Source organism: Mixophyes fleayi, chromosome 4 (genome assembly GCF_038048845.1).
Source record: "Mixophyes fleayi isolate aMixFle1 chromosome 4, aMixFle1.hap1, whole genome shotgun sequence".
Lineage (NCBI taxonomy): Eukaryota > Metazoa > Chordata > Amphibia > Anura > Limnodynastidae > Mixophyes > Mixophyes fleayi.
The window spans coordinates 59,366,766-59,387,443 of record NC_134405.1 but is presented as its reverse complement, the minus strand read 5'-3'; the positions used below and the strand labels follow the sequence as shown (position 1 = coordinate 59,387,443).

Here is a 20,678-nt window from a genome sequence, read left to right as displayed (position 1 = left end):
CTTGTCTAATTAGCCAATCATGTGGCATCAACTCAAAGCATAGAAGTGTTCAGACATGGTCAAGAGGTTCAGTTGTTGCTCAGTCCAAACGCCAATGTGATCTAAGTGACTTTAACCGTGGAATGACTGTTGGTACCAGATGGGTGGTTTTAGTACCTCAGAAGCTGCTCTCAATTTGTGCCGCGACATGCAGATGGTAGGGTCAGAAGTTGGCGTAAACAATATGGATCTATGGATCCATCCTGCCCTGTGTAAACAGTGCAGGCTGGTGGTGTAATGGTGTGGGGAATGTTTTATGGGAAACACATTAGGTCCCTTATTTCCAATTGAGCATCATTTAAATGTCCCGGCCTACCTGAGTATTGTTGCTGACCATGTGCATCCCTTTATGGCCACAGTCTAACTGTCACGGGCACTAGGAATTTTGACCCAGAATTTACCTGATGTAGCTTTACTCACCAGAGGCGCGGAGTCTAATACAGTGGCTGGTCTTCTCCAGGAACTCCCACAAGGAAGTATGGGTTTTAGCGGCTTCCACTGTGCAGGTCGCGGCCCTCAGGAGAGTATGGTAAATATGCGGATACAGCTATACACAATGAGGACACGGATCTCCTTGAGCTGGATAGGAGAAGGAATGCCAGAAGATATATATATAGTCTCTAAGTAGTAGAAACAGTAATGACACAGCGAGTATGATGACCAGTAGTAATTGGAAATGAGACGTTCCGAAGTGCCTAGCATGCAGGTAAACTGGAAACGGACAGATGCTTGACAACAGAAGGAAAGTCTATACGAGCAGCCAATAATACAGTGTAGTAAAGAAAGTCAGCGACTAGCAGCTATCACTACAGATGCATAGTAGAAACTTAGTCCCGATAATAGATAACATACAATGTAGCTTGAAGTGGGCTGCGGCTGACAGGTATTACCACTGGCGTGGAGAAGAGACTTGTGCAGGTAAGATACGAGGTAACATGGAGCGGTCTGCGGCTGACAGGTATTACCACTGGCGTGGAGTAGAGACTTGTCCAGGTGCAGATAAGATACGAGGTAGCATGGAGCGGTCTGCGGCTGACAGGTATTACCACTGGCGTGGAGTAGAGACTTGTCCAGGTACAGGTAAGATACGAGGTAACATGGAGCGGTCTGCGGCTGACAGGTATTACCACTGGCGTGGAGTAGAGACTTGTCCAGGTGCAGAAAAGATACGCAGTAGCGTCCACAGCAAACAGGTACCATAAACAGGAACAGGGAACTCCTTGGTACCTCAGCAGAATGAGGACCATGAACAGGCAAAGATAATAGGGCCGCAGGTGTCTTAAATAGTGAGAAATAATTAATCTTCCAATGAGGAGAGGAACAAGGTTTTAACAGTCTGTGGGTCTGCACATGCGCAGACCCCTGGTTAAGATGGCGAGCGCCGCGGCGCAAGACAGGCGCCGGCAAGACAGAGAGAGACCTAGGTCTTGAGCCAGAGGAACTAACAGTCCGGTGAGTGACACTAACCATGTCCAAATGACTACTTGAAACAGGATAACACGCCATGTCACATAGCACACGCCATTTAAAGCTGGTTCCATGAACATGACAATGAGTTCACTATACTCCAATGACCTCCGCAGTCACCAGATCCAATCCAATAGATCACCTCTGGGATGCGGTGGAACGGTATACTGGCAGCAGGAATGTGTAGCAGACAAATCTGTGTGATACTATCATGTTAATGAGAAACTTAACGGAATGTTGCCAGCGCCTGATTGAATCCCTGCCATGCAACACTCGGGCTGCTCTTGGGTCAAAGAGGGACTGACCCCAGTACTAGAAAGGTGTATTTAATAAAGTAGCCACTGAGTGTGTGGTGTGTATGTATATGGATGTGTGTATATATATATATATATATATATATATATATATATATATATATATATATATATATATATATATATATATATATATATATATATCTATATCTATATCTATCATGCATACACTGTGTTTAAGCAATACTCACAGCTACTTTGCTTCGTTCCTGTCTTACTTCTCATTTAGGCACACATTACACTGATCACTGTAGACACAACACAGCCCCTGAATCAGGCCCCGGCCCCTCCCCCATGCAGCATCCTGCCACAGAGTCTCCCATGAGACAACTGTGTGGCAGGCTGACACGTTTCCTTTATCAAGTTTAAAAAAATACATAATTCATAAAACGAATTGGACCAAAACTTCAATAGAATAAATAAAATTCTGATGTGTTTTAATGTATTTGGCAGAACACTACGATTCATGTATTATAATTAATATTACACCCTGTTGGGAGATAGAAGGCTAATAGAAGTCCTCATTGAGTTCTGCTCCCTGCATAAAATCACTTGGCCTATAGTTTGTGGTGTTAATAGTATTTATAGATCGTTGTATGCAAAGGTATAGGAATCCTAGGACAAATTCCATGTTTCACTAAACGTCTGTGTGAAAATAAGTTAACACAACCTTCGTAAGGTACAGACTTAATCAGAACATTTCTGGACATTTACCGGTACTATTTATTTGCATAATTAAGCGATTGAAAGCAATACAACAGTGAATGTGGCATGTGCAGAAGACTGGGCACCCTGTCAGCCTGCACTTAGTAACAGTCCTTTAGCTGAAAATCACAGCTTCCAAACATTTCTTTTGGCAAGCTAAGAGTCTCTCAATTTTTGCTTCAGGATTTGTTTCTACTCTTCTAGCTGAGGAATATTCTCAGGTCTTCCTGCAGGTCTGAGATCTCCCCACAGATTTTCACTAATGTTCACGTCTGGGGACTGTAAAGGCCATTCCAGAACCATAACCTTTCCTTCCTGTACCTCATGGCTGATTTTTGAGATATCATTGTTTTATTTATAAATTCAACCTCTTTCCAGCTTCAATGTCATCATTGGCTCCTGGACATTAGCCTCTAGGATTTGTTGATATTTAGCTGAATGCATTCTTTCTTTCTGCCAGATGCACCATCATGATTGGTGGTTTGTCAGGTGTCCTTTTCTACTCGGTCTTCTTTCACCTGTTTTTCTCCAAACGTATCTTTTATGGATTATGTAAGAAAGCTACGTTCGTGTTTCATCTGTCCACATGCCTTTTTTGTGCGCATATTTTGCATATTTCAGATGTTGACTTTTGTGACAAGGCCAAGGACAGATTAATAGTCACGTATTTGCCACCAATATGCGACAGACATAAATACCTATATTGGATGGGACTTGTGCCATTAATTAATTTAGGATTATATGAGCTATTATTAGTTATCATTGTTATTAATAGGTCCATGGCTTATCATGCATTTGCAGATGTGTGTAACTGAGAATTCTGCATTTTTATGCACAAGTAGAAAGCATTCCTATTAAAGTCCATTCAACTTACTGATACCAAAGCAGATTGTGTTACCAGTGCACATCCCCTGTTTATGCAAACCATGGGCATTTTGTACTTAAAGGGATGATCATGGCAACACCCACACTGTAGAACTGATGAAAGTAGGTTGTTATTACTAGACTAGCACTCACAGGGTGGAGTACTACGGTCATAGTGTGCTGTATTATTGTTACTACGGTAATTTTTACCGTTGATATTTGCTCGCGGCTCAATGAAAAAGGAAAAGTGGAGGCGTTGCCCATAGCAACCAATCAAATCTATCATTTTCTAGAATGTACTAGACAAATGATAGCTAGAATCTGGTTGCCATGGACAACACCTTCACTTTTCCTTTCTAGGGGTAGATTTATCAAAATGCTGAAAAATAATAAAAAAAGATTTAATGTAAATATTGACTTAATATTAGGGCTTTATAATTGCTGAGATGTGTTGCATAAATGCTGTGTATTGCAGTCTGAGTGAAGACGTGTGTGTGTGTGTGTGTGTGTGTGTGTGATAGTTTGACATCAGAGGGATTCTCCATGAAGACCTATGTTTGATTATTTAGCAGCTACTGTTTTTTAGTTATTTGACATCTAGCCCCGAAAGAGGGAGACAGAGAGAGATCACATATAATTTATAGAATAAAAACATTCTACCTTGGCCCCAGTGACTTTAGTGCATTGTTCTTAACCATTATTATGTATTTTATTTCAGAGTGATCGACTCCTTATAAAATATGGAAAAATTGTCAACGATGACCAATCATTCCACGCTGACATTTACATGGAAGATGGGTTAATTAAGTAAGTATAACCCTAACATATGGACATTGGAGACGAATTAGTCGCTCATTTTCCCTTGTGTCCAATAGAGATGAGAGGAGAATAGGAGCTGAGATTCTGTATGGGATTGGCCAGCAGTGTGCTTAGCCCGCCATTGGGGTGATGTTCGGCAGCACCTAGTGGTTAATTGACTTTCCCCCATTTAGACTGTAAGCATGTCCAATAGTATAATAAATAAAACAAGTATTTGCAACACACATAAAAGCCATAATGTTTATCCATATAGTTATATGCAAACGTTTCGTCACCCCTGGTCAAATTGTACATTTTAACGAACCTCTACCTGAACAGTTGTCCCAAGCTGTATGTGGTACAAAGATAAACGCATCTCACTAGAAATGTTATTGCAAAATTAATATTAATTTGTTTGTGTGTTTTTGTTTTTTTTAACTCTCACACTCACAAGAATTTTTATTAAATTTTACAGAGAAAAATATATATACAAGCAATCACAGGTAAATGCATCTGGTATAAAACACAAATATACATCAAACCAAAAGCACAAGACAAGGGTTTAATTTGCTGTTTTTAACAAACAATATTTACAATGACATTTTTGGAAGTACATAGTACTGTAAAGTTCAAAGTCAGTTTCTACAGATCACTGAAAATTACCCACTGCAAAGATTAGTTGCCATTGGGCTATTAGTTTGATAGTACAGCATTGGTTAACACTGCTATAACCTGCATAGGAGTACTTGGGCCAATGAAATAAAAGTTTGGCTGCAAACATACATATAAGATACATGTAAAGATAAAGTGGACTGGGGCTCATTTGAAGAGAACACTTTTCCAGCATCTGTTATGTTTCCAGCTTGTGTTGCGGCCTTTGTGTCCGAAATGATTGTGTGGGCGAAACGAAGATTGTATTCAACTGACTTTCAAGAAATTGTAGATTCTAATGTCCAAGGACAAATGAGATGTTTGATATTTCAGCAAGATAATGGTCCTAAACATATCTTAAGATCAGCCATGAAGTACTAACAAGAAAAAAGGATGAAGATTCCCTAAATCCTTGAATAATAATAAAGTTTTACAAGAATGGGAAAACATTCCAGAAGTAAGGATTGAAAGGCTGTTAGCTGATTACAGGAAACATATGGAAGCTGTCATTTCTGCTAAAGGAGGCGTACTAAGTGCAGTCTGACAGGGGGCCCAAACGGTTGGACAGATCACATGCACTGTTTTATTATATGTCCGCTTCTCTTTAGTCAGAGCTTTATTGAGACACACATGACCAGGGCACTACTACAGTTATGAATGACACCCATCTGAATATCCTTTATAGTCAGATGTCTCTCCAACAAAGTTTAATCAGGCACTTTGTGCAAGGTGCACAGTAATAATAATTGTATTATTTATATAGTGGTTTTCTTCCATTAGGACTCAAAGTACTTTATATATTTTAAATAAGGTGTGAGTTATGTACTTCTGACTTGTCACATTGCTTTGTTGCAGGCAGATTGGTGAAAATTTGATTGTACCAGGAGGTGTGAAGACCATTGAGGCGCACGGCAGGATGGTGATGCCAGGCGGGATTGATGTCCATACCTGCTTCCAGAGACCCTCCCATGGAATGGTGTCTGTAGATGACTTCTTCCAGGGAACCAAAGCATGTTTGGCCGGAGGCACCACTATGATCAGTAAGAGGGGTTCTGTCTTGCTAGATGCAGTAGTTTACAGAATTCTGCCTGTTCTGTTTGCATTTGGTGTAACACTGCCACATAAGTGCAAACATGGGAATAACACAGATTTTCTCAGCAAGGACTTGTAGTAGTTTACAATGGAGGGTACATATATCCCTGTACTTATGCCAACATTACATTGTTGTGTGCTGAGGTCATTGCAAATATTGTTGTACATCTGCAACAAGATGGTGTGGCACAAACTTGCCGAACCAATACAGTGAATGTACACTTGTGTTATCTAAGTAAACTAAAATGGGAGTTACTGGACAAACGTAAAGAAATGTCTTTGCTGTATGCACTGTTGCAAAGCTAAGTCTGAATGATAATGGCATATTTCTTTCAGTCTGCTGGTTTCTGTAAGCCTGTTTATCATTATCATCATCAGCTATTTATATAGCGCCACTGATTCCGCAGCGCTGTACAGAGAACTCACATCAGTTCCTGTCCCATTAGAGCTTACAGTCTAAATTTCTTAACACACACACATAAAGACTAGGGTCAATTTGATAGCAGCCAATTAACCTACCAATATATTTTTGGAGTGTGGGAGGAAACCGGAGCACCCGGAGGAAACCCACGCAAACATACAAAATCCACACAGATAAGGCCATTGTCCGGAATTGAATTCATGTCCCCAGTGCTGTGAGGCAGAAGTGCTAACCACTAAGCCACCTGTTTATGAGTGGCAAAGCTGTTTTTGTACAACTACATCTATTGTGTGTACTGTGAGCTGATGAGTGTTGATGGTTTAAGATACATATTTTACCTCATACGTCCAGTAGTTTATTAGTGTTAACCCCATGGCCTAGGTAACAGTCATTTAATGAGGGTCTGGGAAAATGGGACTAATATGGCGGTATATTCATACAGAATTCTGCCACATCAGTGCATAAATAAATAATAGCAGGTTGGTAGTGCTTAGACATTATTTGCTAAAGCACATAGGAACTGTGTATTACAGTAAATAACACATAATAACATCTGGACTACTAGGCTTCACCAGCAAATGTATGCTTTGTGTTGTAGATGGGCACGGAAGTGTCTGCAGGGGCAGAGTGGTTGCAGATAAATGCACATTTTTCCTTGTACTATTCATTATAAACTGACGAATTGTTCTCACAATAAATCATTTTTCACTGTGTTACTCTTAGGGCTTGATTTACTAAACCGGGTTTGAAAAAGTGGAGATGTTGCCTATAGCAACCAATCAGATTCTAGTTTTAATTAAGTACATTCTACAAAATGACAACTAGAATCTGATTGGTTGCTATAGGCAACATCACCACTTTTACAAAACCCGCAGTTTGGTAAATATATCCCTTAGTGTTTGCTGGATTACTTTCATAGTGTCTGATTGACCCTTTGTTATCTTTGTCTTGATATTAGTTGATCATGTTGTACCCGAGCCAGGGACCAGTCTGCTTACCGCGTTTGACCAGTGGCATGAGTGGGCGGATGGCAAATCCTGTTGTGACTACTCCTTGCACGTGGACATCACTGAGTGGCACAAGGGCATACAGGAGGAGATGGAGGCACTGGTGAAAGATCATGGTAAGTTCTAATGTCTATATAGTACAAACAGACAGCAGTGGCTTTATACTAAGAACACCATACAAGAGATGTATTTGTTTTTTTTTTTGTAGGTTTCTCTAATGAACACAAACCATAGGGCCAGGGAATCCTGTGTTTATTTTAAGTGAAGAATTATGTATATTAACCCTCGGCAAAAAAACCCCAATCGTTTACAATTGATTCTTCTTCCAAGATGCATCTTTACTTTCCACTAATGCACTTATGTGCAGTTCTAAATCGGGCCCTATCTGCAGATAATTTGCTATACCATGCACATACAAGATAGGATATTGTAATTGCATAATATTTATATACCACCTCCATACGATCCACGGATGCTCAATGTGCTAGTGCTTTGGTTTGGGAGATTTTAATGTTGTACCTGCTCACTTAATTACCTGTTCTTCCTTTTCCGAAATCAGCAGGTGTCCACTAGGTACATGTTTTGTATGCGTTGTTTGCAGCTTGTCGGTGTATGGAGAAGCTTGCATTCGTTTGACAGATGATACTCTTGTTGTTCAGCCACATAGGATGTTTTTTCCACAATAGAAGTTGCATTTTCCTCGCCTGGCCTGCTGCCACAAATACCCTGGATTGATTTCCTGTCGAGACGTATTTCTGATCAAGCCTTACACATTTCAATTAATTGTGACAGTTCACCCCCCAGCTAAGGGTTGTATTAATCCTTTCTAGGACTAAGGCTCACATGAGAGACTCCACTATCTCTTATCTTATATACACAAAGGAAATAGGAAGAAACTTATGCCGGGGTGCCATATGCCTTATTTGCAGAGTGACCCTGATAAACAACTGGCACAGTCTTTGGGGAGATGGCTGGTAAATGGCTAACATTGAAATCTCAACTTCCCCCACCTCTGCCATTAAATATATTAATTTTATAACTCTTGGTTAAGCCAATACCCATTAACAAAAGATTTGGAGAAGTTTCGGGTTTCATGAGCATTTTATACACCTCAACCACTTATCCCCACAATCCTGGCCTAATCTCCATCATAATTGTATAATTCCGATCTGAAAATGCTAGATATATATCATCATCATCATCAACATTTATTTATATAGCGCCATCAAATTTCGTAGCGCTTTACAATTGGGAACAAACATTAATAAAAAAATACTGGGTAATACAGCTTATAATCTATGTATCTGTACGTGTGTGTGTGTGTGTGTGTATATATGTGTGTGTGTGTGTATGTGTATATATATATATATATATATATATATATATATATATATATATATATATATATATATATATATATATATATATATATATATATATATGTATGTAATAGAGAACAAGCATGGCGCCTCATAGTGTAATACCGTATAGACACAATGAATAAAGGTAATAATATGCGTACCGTGAGGTAAGCAGTAGTAGATGTTGATGAAAAGCGGGAGTATCCTCTGTCAGGATTGGATTTCTTCCAAAACTCCACCAATCAGCAAATCAAAATGTGGAAAGGACAAACATAGTGTAACACCATACAGATTATATCTGCTGGGGAAGGTACACCACTAAATACCAAAGTTCTATATAGTGTAGTGGATATAACAGGACACCCTTATGAGTGCATCATAAGAATAAATTCTGCGTACCAAATATGGAGGAGACCTCATGAATCCAAAAAGATGTTGATTGAGGATTTACCTATATGTAGAATGAGACCACTTCACAGTCCGAATGAGACTCACGGCACAGAAGGGGTTAGGTATCACCTTCTTCCGGTACAGGACAGGGTTTTCTACTCCATTCTTCTCCTGTGACAAGACTGCACCTAAGCCAACACCAGAAGCATCAGTTTGGAGGAAGAACCTCCGGGTAAAATCCGGTGCTTGTAGCACTGGGGAGGAACAAAGAGCTAACCGAAGATCAGACCAGGCGGTTTCTGCAGAGTCAGACCAGGTTAATCTATCTGGACAACTTTTTTTTAACATGTCCGTAAGTGGAGCAGCTCTAGTGGCGAAGTGGCTTACAAACCGCCTGTAGTAACCTACTAAACCTAAAAAGGTTCTTAACTGCGACTTTTTTTCTGGTCTTGCCCAATTTTTGACAGCCTCCACTTTGTCTAGCTGGGGTTTTACATGCCCTCGACCAACAATGTACCCCAAATATTTGGCTTCTCTCATGGCTATGGCACATTTCTCTGGGTTAGCTGTTAACCCTGCTGACCTTAATGAAGCTAAGACCGCCTCAACTTTGGCTAAATGTGATCCCCAGTCTGGGGTATAAATCACTATATCGTCCAGGTAAGCGGCTGCATAAGCTGTGTGAGGTCGTAGCAATTTATTCATGGCCCTTTGGAAGGTGGCAGGTGCCCCATGCAACCCAAAGGGTAGGACTTTATATTGATAGAGACCATCAGGGGTGGAAAATGCAGTCTTTGGCTTGGCCGTGGAAGTCAGGGGAACTTGCCAATAACCCTTTGTTAGGTCAAGGGTTGTCAAATAATTGCTACCAGCAAGATTTTCCACTAGTTCATCCACACGTGGCATCGGATAGGCATCAAACTGCGACATACTGTTTAGGCGCCTAAATTCATTGCAGAACCTAATTGTCCCATTGGGTTTCGGGACAAGCACAATGGGACTATTCCATTCACTAGTGGACTCTTCAATTGCATCTAACTGGAGCATCTTCTCGACCTCCTTCCTCACATCCACCCGTCTGGCTTCTGGAATACGATATGGCTTCTGCTTGACAATGACTCCTGGCGCAGTGACAATGTTGTGTTCGATTAAGGTAGTGCGCCCAAGAATGGAAGAGAAGACATCCCTGTTCCGGCGAATCATTTCTTCAGTCTGTTGTCTCTGCTGAATGGACAAAGCTGGCTCTATGGGCACTTCAGACTTTTCAATGGCAGTACTCACGACCTGAGGAGAGGTTTCCTCATCATGCCAAAGTTTAAGGAGGTTAACATGATATATTTGCTCCTCCCTTCTCCTACCTAACTGTGGACTCTGTAATTGACAGGACCAACAGCCTCTAGAACTTCATATGGACCCTGCCAATGGGCGAAAAGTTTGCTTTCCTGGGTGGGAACCAGGACAAGGACCTTGTCCCCAGGCTTGAAAGATCGAACAACAGCACTTTTATCATAACTTTTCCTCTGTCGTTCCTGAGCCTCTCTTACATGTTGCTGCACAATGGGCCCTATCTTTCCTAGCCTCTCATACATTTGTGACACAAATTGTACCAGATTTGGCTCCCTGGGACCTTGCTGCTCCCACCCTTCTTTTAACATATCCAAGATACCCCTGGGCTGTCTCCCAAACAATAACTCAAAGGGACTAAAAACACTGTTGAAGCTTGAGGTACCTCACGGATGGCAAACATCAAATAGGGAATAAGAGTGTCCCAATCTTTTTTTTTCTTGAGCCACTGCTTTCCTGAGCATGTGCTTTAATGTGCGGTTAAAGCGTTCCACCAAGCCATCTGTTTGTGGATGGTATACAGAGGTGTGAAGCGCCATAACCCCTAGCAACTGGTACATGTCCTTTATCAGTTTAGACATGAATGGAGTACCCTGATCTGTAAGAATTTCTTTTGGTATTCCCAAGCGTGTAAACATCAATACAAGTTCCTTAGCTATGGTGCTGGACTTTATGTTTCGTAGGGGAATTGCCTCTGGATACCTGGTTGCATAGTCAAGCACCACTGGTATATATTGGTGCCCACGTGAGGATTTTTCCAGTGGCCCCACAAGGTCCATAGCTATCTGTTCAAAGGGAACTTGTACTATTGGAATTGGAATGAGAGGTGCCCTGTACATGGGTTTGGGACAAGTTCTCTGACAAATGGGACAGGACCGGCAATACTTTTTCACTGCCATGTGTACACCGGGCCAGTAAAACCTAAGCAGAACTCGTTCCCGTGTTTTATCCTCCCCTAGGTGTCCCCCACAGACATGTGTATGTGCTGCTTTTAACACTAGGGTTACATGGACCTGAGGAACCATTAATTGTTCTACTTTATCCCCCTGTACAGTAGCAACTCTATACAGGAAATTATTTTTAACAATAAAATATGGTATACCTTCTGCAGCCTGGGCGGCTTTTGCTACCCCATTTGCCTCAGTCACACTTTTGAAGGCATGTTCCAAAGTGGCATCATTAAGTTGGTCTCGAGCAAAGTCCTGCAAAGGAAACAAAATTGGTATTGCGGACCAGTCCGTATCCTCACTAACAGGCGGGGTGGGCTCATCTGCGACATCACCGAGCAATGCTAGTTTGGACTGTCCATGTTTCCCCGCAGGTGGATGCTTTTGTGGAACTCCTGCTGTGACTCCCAGTATGGTATTCCGGTTTGGCGGTTCCCAAAGATCGATGCCCAGATGTTGTGGATTCTTAGACGGATCCTTTAAGACCGGGCTTCCGACCGTTGCATCAATTGCCGGCATGTCCGGCCATATCCGCTCACCAAGGACATCATTAAACAGTGGGAAGTCTCGCCCCAAAATGAGTGGATATGGGAGTTTAGGTGCTATGGCAGCTACCACCATAACAGTTTTGTCTTTGAGTGTGACTGGTAGTATTGTTCTTTAATACTCCTCTGTCGTGCCATGTACGCAAAGAACCTTCACCTTGGGCAACCGAGAAGTTATGGTTTCGGGTAAGGCAGAGCTGGAAACCAATGAGAGTTCACTCACCGAGTCATCCAAGGCCAGAACAAGGTTTTGGTTGATTAGCACAGTCACCCGGAACAAACAAGGACTTCCTGATGTGGGACTCATGGTAAAACAGCTTGGAAAAGCAGGCCCAATATGTGCCACGGAACAGTCCATGGGTTCCGGTAGTTTAGGACACTCTGCCTTAAAGTGGCTCACCACATTCAAAACACTTCAGATTAGACAGCTTTGCACCTGGCCCTCTGTCCGTAGCAGTTTTGCCATTGGGCCCTGTAGCAAGGATTGTCAAACCTGGCTTTTGGCGTGGCAGCGGCTTTGGCACAAATGCAAGTTCTTTAGTCATTTGCTATAGCGCACAAAACCTTTCTACCACGGTGGCAAGCTCTTCATAAGTTTGTGGGTCTGATTGCAGAACCCACCTTTGCAAATCGCGGTTCAGCCCCCGGATGCAGTGATCTATCGCCAGAACTTCAATAATCCGAGAAGGCGAATTCTCCTCAGGCTGCAGCCATTTCTTTAAATTTTAGAAAGCTCAGCCACTTGCGTTCTGACCGGTTTTCTTTATCATAGCGCCATTGGTGATAGTGCTGGGCTCGGCCTGGCCCAGTCTTTAGGAGGCCATTTTGCCCTTTTTGCAAGTCTCTCAAAGGACAAAGGCAAAAGGGGGACCAAATCCATATTAAAGTATATGTACTTGAATACAATGTCAGTACAGTCCCTGTTGGTGTAATGGTCAAGCGTCCGAACACTTTTGTCCATATAGTGTGCGTGTGTAATATATAAATATATATATATATATAATATATTATATTACACTTACTTATACCGCTTTCACACTGCCGCCCCGGCAATATCTCGGGTTTTTCAAGCCGGGTTTTTGCCGGGGCTCGGAGCGTCCCAGCTCAGAAACACCATTCATTCTGCACCTCGGACCCGGGAATGTCCCGGGTTGACCCCATTCATACTGCACAAGTCTGTGCCCTGGCAATTTGTGGGAGTCATCACCAGAGCAGTTTTCATTGGCTGAAAACATTTTTTTTTTTTGTAATAGTCTGCTTTTCTGCTGTTTTATCCATAAAGATGTGTGAGTGTATCTTATAAGATATTTTAATTTTTATTGTTCCATTGTATCATTTGTAAACAATCAGACATTTCTTCAGTGTTTCCACCAATTCCGTTCTGTACTGCTCACCGCTCCGTACTTTACTTTAGTCACCTATGTAAAGTATGTGCGACCTTTCTCTTTCGTTTGTTTCTTATAGTGTGGATGATAGAAGTAGTTATTTCAGTCCATACTGTTGTTTTCCTCTCAAGTTTTTTTTTCCTGGTTTTATGTATGCAGTTAATGTAAATATTGGGAGCATTACAGGTCAGACAGCCAATCAGCTTGTTTTCTGTGCAACCCGGGTTGAAAAACCCGGGTTGCACAATTCATAGTGCAGGCAACCCGGGTCCGACCCGGGAATTACCCCTCGATAAATCCCGGGTTGAAGACCGGGGTTTTTAGACCCGGGATTTTTGACTTGTACCATTCATACTGCACCAAGACCCGGACTCGTTTGAGCTCGCCCCGGCAAAAACCCGGGATTTTGGTGCAGTATGAATGGGGTATTATCTAAAACTTACATTCGCAGAGGAACCATTGTTAACTACAACCAAGTTTGTGGATTTTCTCCTAATAGGAGGATGTCTAAATATTGACCATCTCTCCGCTGCCTAAACTCCTTTTTTTTTTTTTTTTAATCATAATCTGGATGTTTTCTTCTGGTCTCGCTGTGCACCTACTGGTTCATCTGAACGTTATGGCTCCTGTTCTCATTTAGGATGTTGTTAAGCTTACTGCATTATATTTACATTTTTTGTGGCATTTCCTCATACCATGTGCTCATACCATAGTTTTAAATAGTTTTAAATATTCTATATTGGATCACTGAACATTATGTTTTTCTTTTATGTTTGTTTTGTATTGCTATGTTTTTTGTTTAAAGCACAGAAAAACTCTTTAAAATGATTGAAGAATGATCTTCACACCAGTAGTTGACTGAAATAACTGCTGCTTAAATGGTTCTTGAGGCACTGTCACTATGGGATGCTCTCCCACTATAAATAGTATTGCCAGTCATTCTAGATAGATTCAAGAAAGACTTAGACATATTCCTAGCAAAACAGAAATACAAGGCGACTGACACTAATAATCACATTGTTGATACAGAGTTAGCCAAATGCCAGTATTTTCCCATTTTAGGGCAAAATTGACTATGCTTTGTAATTTTTGCATTTATCTGGATCCAATGGCTAGAGATTTGAGGATAAATAATTGAAGCAGCTATATATACAATTTACATCTTTCAACTTAAATAACTTTGTAATTGTTAGGCTAACAGTGTATCATTTACAACATATATAAAAATGGTGAGAGGTCAACTGGTATAAACATTAATGTCAATTGAGAATCTTTTGTAAGATCTTTTGCACTTCTAAAATTTTGCTTTATTTTAGACTCAGAGGGGGGAATTCAATTCCCCCCTGAATTTCCGCGGTGTTAAAACTATTACTGTTATTACGGTAGTTTTAGCCCGGCTTTCTGCTCGCAGCTGAGGGAGCTGGCGGGAGGCCGGCGTTGAAACTGCCGTAATAACTATAATAAAGTGCATTATTACGGTAATAATGCGAAAGCCGCGTTACTTTTACCCATAATGCGGCTAATTGAATTGCCCCCAGAGGGCCTGATTCATATTCGGGCGTACTTTCATTTGCATAGTGTATCTTGCGTGAAATAGCTCTGCGCATACTCAGAAACGGACCTTGCGCCATTGAACGCAATTGCATGTAATTCATGTCCGAGCGCAAATGACCCTCACGACTGCCTACAGCTTGTGTCGTGGAACGTGGGAGGAAAGGGATGGACTGACATAGCCCATGTACAGTACTGACGTGCCCACTCAGATGTGGCCCATTCAAATCCTGTGTTTCTGACTTCAATCCCCCCATATTGAGCAGCCATTAAGATTAGAACTGTGCAGTGTCTAATATAGCTTGTTTTTGCTGCAGAGAAATAGAGTGAGAATCAAATTTTAAAACCAGTTTTATGAACAAATATTCTACTTCAAATGCAAAAATGTAAAGAACGATAAGGTCCATGTCTTTCTATAAGAAAGTAACTTTACCACTGTTTTATACATGATGCCAGTAAATCTACTGTGTGATTTCTTTGCCACAATGTAGTGGTTTATGTAAGTGGTGACATCCCTCTCTCTATCTGCAGGTGTTAATTCGTTCCTGGTGTACATGGCTTACAAAGATGAGTATCAGCTCACAGACTCTCAGGTAATGTCACTGATAGGATATCAGTTCTGTATAGAGGTGTCTCTTCTTCTTGTCAAATGTCAGCACCAGGTGAATCACAATCTCCATTAGTCTGCTGCTACAACACTACCTTTACTGAAGTTGAAAATCCTTTGAGCTGCAGTGTACACAGTCTGTCATCAGTGTTGTGTCTCTGGGTGTGTAATGAGAATGAGCAATCTTCTGCCAAGATTACTGGCCGCTTCTCATGCAAAACACATTTCCAGAATTCCTAGGACACGCACTGCATACCGACTACTGCCAGGCCTATTATTAACATCTTTTTGAGATTTAATTATTATCATTATGGTTATTGCTCTGTAGAGAGCAGGATGGGCATAGATACACCGTGAATTATTCATTAATAGTTTTTAAATCTTTAAAACTTAAAAATCTAGTTAACTTTCTTATATAACTGCACTAGACATTATGGAAGACTCATTGGGGTAACCTGGTGTGAATGAAACAGGTGGTGTTTGGGCAGCAACAGTTAAATGTTCTCAACTGCTGAAGACAAGCAACAGAATCTGGTTGCTAGGAGCAACACCACCTTTTTCCATTGCAGTGATTGTCATAAGTACGCTAGCTCTGTTTAAAGCAGCGATGGGCATCCTCTTACCCTTCAAGTCCTGCTAAACTTCACAAGGGCCGCACATTACCTTTAATCTGAGAAATAAGTTAAAACAATACATTTAAAGAAAGAAAGACACCAATCTGCAATAACATATTAGCAGACATTCCAGTGACCAAAGTTACCACCACTTTTTGAAAGTTTAAGGCTGAAACAAGGACAATTGAATACTACAGGCAGTTTGCATCCGTTAAGCTGTTGCGCTTGTTTCTGATTTTCTCCTTGATAGAGAATGTCTGTGAAACCAAAAATAGATAACAACTTTGCAGCATGCTAATGCACAACAGGGCCTTTCTAAAAATCCCCTACCTTCTTTTAATGAAGTAAGCAGAAATAACTCAGCTCTTTCTCTCGGAGGAATGAGGTAGACCTCGTGGTGCCACCTGCACATCCCTCCTTCTCTGATCTCACATGTGCAGGTGGCACTATGTGACATCCCTGCGTTGTGTGGAGGAGGTTACGCTGATTGGTTACTCCAGCAAAGAACAAGATGAAGTTCAGTCTTATTCTCTGATTTATGACCCACTGAGCTTCACCCGTTGGCCCAAGTCTCATTTAATAGGAGCTGGGGCCCTGAGCTCAGCAGGGCAGACAGCAGAGTCTAAGAGCTGGTGCCTATGGGGCATAAAGCAGAGAAAAGGACCAACAGGGCTTAAAGCAGGAACGAGCTGGGGGCCACAGGTGAAGGCTCCTAGGGCTACAGGCGACCCTAGGGCCAGCATTGTCCATCACTGGCTTAGAGGCTATAAGAGTGCATCTAAGGGTTCTTCCCCACTATCACTCTACTATGCTTTCAGTAGAAATGACTGAGTATAGCAAGAATAATGCGGCTGGGGGTGAATGGTATGTATTCATTACCTCATCGTTAAATTGGTTTTCAATGGAAAAAAATGCACACTTAGAGAGAGGAGCTGTTTGATTACTCTATTTAACGATATAAGCAATGTAGTTAATATTAAATATATATATATAGTATATAGTATACATGTGGAGTTCTCATTTCATTGTTTTAATCGTTTAATGATATACTTCCCAACATTCCCATTTGAAAGATCAGGACAAATTATTATGTCACCCCTCTAACCCTGCAAGACCATGCCATTAACCATGTCAGTAGGCTATACCCCTTTTGACCACTGGAAAACTGAACTCTTCCACATAAAATGCAGGGGGGGAGGGAGGGGGGGGGGTGAAATCATGGCTGTATGTCCCCCTCCCCTCTACCATGTGCATGTCCCCCATACTTTTTTAAACTTCTGCATAGTATTCCTGAGCATCGAAGCGACAATTCCCATCCTAGACACTACTTACTGTATTGCAAATGATCACGCTAAAGATTCTTGGCGCAATTGGAATTCTATATAAATACTGAAAAACTTTATTTACATTTCATATCTTCCTTTGTCCTGTTGCATTCTATACATACTAAGCATTTCCAGGAACCCTACAGTATTATTTTCCTAGGCGAAATCTCCACATGTGCTTAAAGTGGTGCACTGATAATAAAAATGGAATTTTGCCTACATTGGAAAAAGAGTTATCAATGGTGGACTACTTTAAACAGCAGTGTAGCCATTTTGGTATGAGCCCATGACTGGTGAGACATAACAAAAATGTTATCCATTGTGAAACATAAAAAATCTAAAGGTAAAAACACATTGATATTTATAGACTGTAACAACAACCCTATCTTTTCATTCTCAGATCTACGAGGTTTTCAGTGTAATCCGGGACATGGGAGCCATTGCACAAGTGCATGCAGAAAATGGTGATGTCATAGCTGAGGTAAGAGGTTTATTGCTTAACCCGTTTATATCTGGGAGTGGTTTACTTCTCCGGGATGGAACCAATGTTGTTATTTTGTCTGCTGGTGAGAGCCTGACGGGGCACAGGAGAATGTGATGTCATTGGGTCCTAGTGACATGACTGGTTGCCTCATAAATAATGATACAACCCACCAATTAACTGTCTCTACTGTCTATAGGGGACCGGTGGACTTTTAGAACCAGATGTTACAACCGAGGAGGCGGAGTTGGATAGATACTTAAAAATAGAATGCATAAGAGTTTGGTACAAGGATCGTTATTCATTTCCTTTCTTAGATGGTGGCAGTGAATGCTCAGTGTTTTTTGTGTTGACTTAATGTGGGTGTGTATTCAATTGATATCCTGGTACTCCATTTCTTAGTTCTGTTTCTGAGGGTATTGGTGATATAGGCATTCTTTATTTATTCTAATAGTGTGACTAACTGTCTGTCTGCTATTTCCACATCAGTGTCCCAATGCTACCTAATGCTCCATTATCTTCTCGCCACCTACCCTCACCTTCAACAACAACATCATTTCTTCCGTCTCCCAAGACACCTGTCTTGGAGTCAGACTTGACTCCACCCTCTGCTCCTCCCTCTCACATTCCTGTATCCTCAAATTTCAAAATATTCCTAGAATACCCCGATTTCCTACCGAAGATGCAACCCAAACAATTATCTATTCTATATCCTTATCTCCCACCTTTTATACTGTATATTCCGATCTGGTGTTCCACTCACCATCCTGATCTAAACCTTCCTAAATCATACAAGACTGATCTTTCCCCAATTCACATCTGCAGCTCCGAACTGCAAATTCCTACACTAGCTCCCCATATTCTCCAGAATATAATTCAAATTACTAACCCTCACCTACAAGACCTCAATAACACCTCTCCTTCATACATCTCAAATCTCATCTCGAAACTTTGTCCTTCATGTCTGCTTAGATCTGCCTGTGACCTGTGCCTCCTCTCTGATGATCACCTCTCACTCCCACCTACAAGGCTTCTTCCATACTGTCACACTCTGTCCTCTTGTTTCAGCTGTGCCCTTTTCCACTAGATTGAAAGCAGGGCCCTCCCTACTTTTTGTTGTCATCTTGTATATCCCTGTTTTATGCGCGTTATAGTTTACCTACTGTCTGGCGCTGAGGAGCAATGTGACGCCTTCCAAATCAATAACAATATTGTTCCTGTCTATTATAACTATATTACTATACTGTTTCTTGTTTCAGTGTACTGCTGCCTAAAGAATTGTGAGTTCAAACTAGTCCAAAGTGAACCACACATATATATGGGGATCACTTCATATGTCCAGTTTGTTGTCGGGGGCCAGGATATTTGGGTCCCGATGATAGTGTCAATAGTAATTGAATAATGGTTGTTAATTATTCCATGTCTTTATGAGGCTATATTTTATTCTAATGATGTTGCTTCTGTGGGTTTTGTTTATATACAAATGGATACCTTATCCCACCTGTCTCTGCCTGTGGACAGCAGATATACATGGTTGCAGCAACAAGTGATCTCACCATAGTAGTAGCCATCCTGTGGAACTGCTGTTCAAAAGTCTTTTATTGCCTGCAGGTGTCATTGTTTCCACTGCTGTACTTGGAAAGACCTAGCTCTCTGCTTCCTATAAACAGCTGTTTCACAATACCCTCTGCTGGCTGAAAGACAGTATTGCAGTTCATTCAAATCATATTGAGGAGGACCAAAGCAATATCAATGGGAATCGTTTTGTAACTAAACAAATTGCACAGTTCAATTATATTTCTCTTTCATCCTATCTGGGTTGCCAGGGCTCTGGAAACATGGGCTGACCAGTTGACAATAGGTCTGCAGGATTGAGACTTACTTCCCCTTGCCCTTCACCTCAAGAAGTCTTCAAGATATGTATATGAAGCTGCCGAAAACGTAGCTTACATTTCCTCCACTGTTTCCGCAAAGGTAGTTGCAGCCAGGAGGACCTTATGGTTTAGGTTCTGAGGTGCAGACACCGAATCAAAGAAATCTTTGGAGTCTCTCGCTTATTTAGGTGGAGTGCTATTTGGCCCTGAATTGGACAGCATAATTTCCCAGGCCACAAGAGGCAAAAGCATCTTCCTACCTGTTAATGTCCCAAAGTCTAGAACACCCATGTTTTGCTCATTTAGACAGCCCTTTGGGGTTGCTCATCTGGACAGGGCCAGTCTCGCAGGTCCAGACCAGCTGGCACTAGGGGACACTCGCACTGAGGTAGGTCTTCCTCCATGAACTGTCCTTCTTCGAAGCTCCCGGATAAAACGGCAGCTTTACGCCCCCCTTCTCGCAGCGGCAGCAGTTGGGGGACGTCTGCTCCTGTTCAAAGATCAGTGGGCAGGGTTCTCGGGGGACAGTTGGATTCACGGGATTATAAGGAGAGGTAACATAATAGACCTATCGGGCCTTGCCTCTCGTCAATTTTTCGCAACCAGCTTGTCCCGCGACACACAAAGAAAACACAATGCTTCTTAGTGTTGCCTCTTTTTCCGCAGGACTTATCTGGGAACTTCTGGAACATCAAAAGAGGCATAGTTTCTACTCCAACCTCTTTTTGGTCCAAAATCCGGATAGCTCCTTCCGCCCTATCTTAAACCTAAAACAGTTGAACCTACACCTGAAGGTCGACAGATTTCAGATGGAATCCCTCAGGTCAGTTATCAATGGACTTGGAAGTAAACCAGTTCATGGCATCTATAGACCTCAAAGACGCCTACCTTCACAT

The 20,678-nt window shown here is 41.6% G+C and overlaps 1 protein-coding gene across 2 annotated transcripts in view; it reads left to right on the top strand.

Moving 5' to 3' along the window:
• DPYSL2 (dihydropyrimidinase like 2) overlaps nt 1–20,678 on the top strand; it is a 59,492-nt gene that overhangs the window by 26,217 nt on the left and 12,597 nt on the right. For both annotated transcript variants that reach the window (XM_075207179.1, XM_075207180.1), the window contains exons 2-6: nt 4,108–4,196; nt 5,694–5,878; nt 7,310–7,474; nt 15,413–15,474; nt 17,828–17,908. In XM_075207179.1, coding sequence (XP_075063280.1) covers nt 4,108–4,196; nt 5,694–5,878; nt 7,310–7,474; nt 15,413–15,474; nt 17,828–17,908 — 582 coding nt within the window. The remainder of the gene's footprint in view (nt 1–4,107; nt 4,197–5,693; nt 5,879–7,309; nt 7,475–15,412; nt 15,475–17,827; nt 17,909–20,678) is intronic.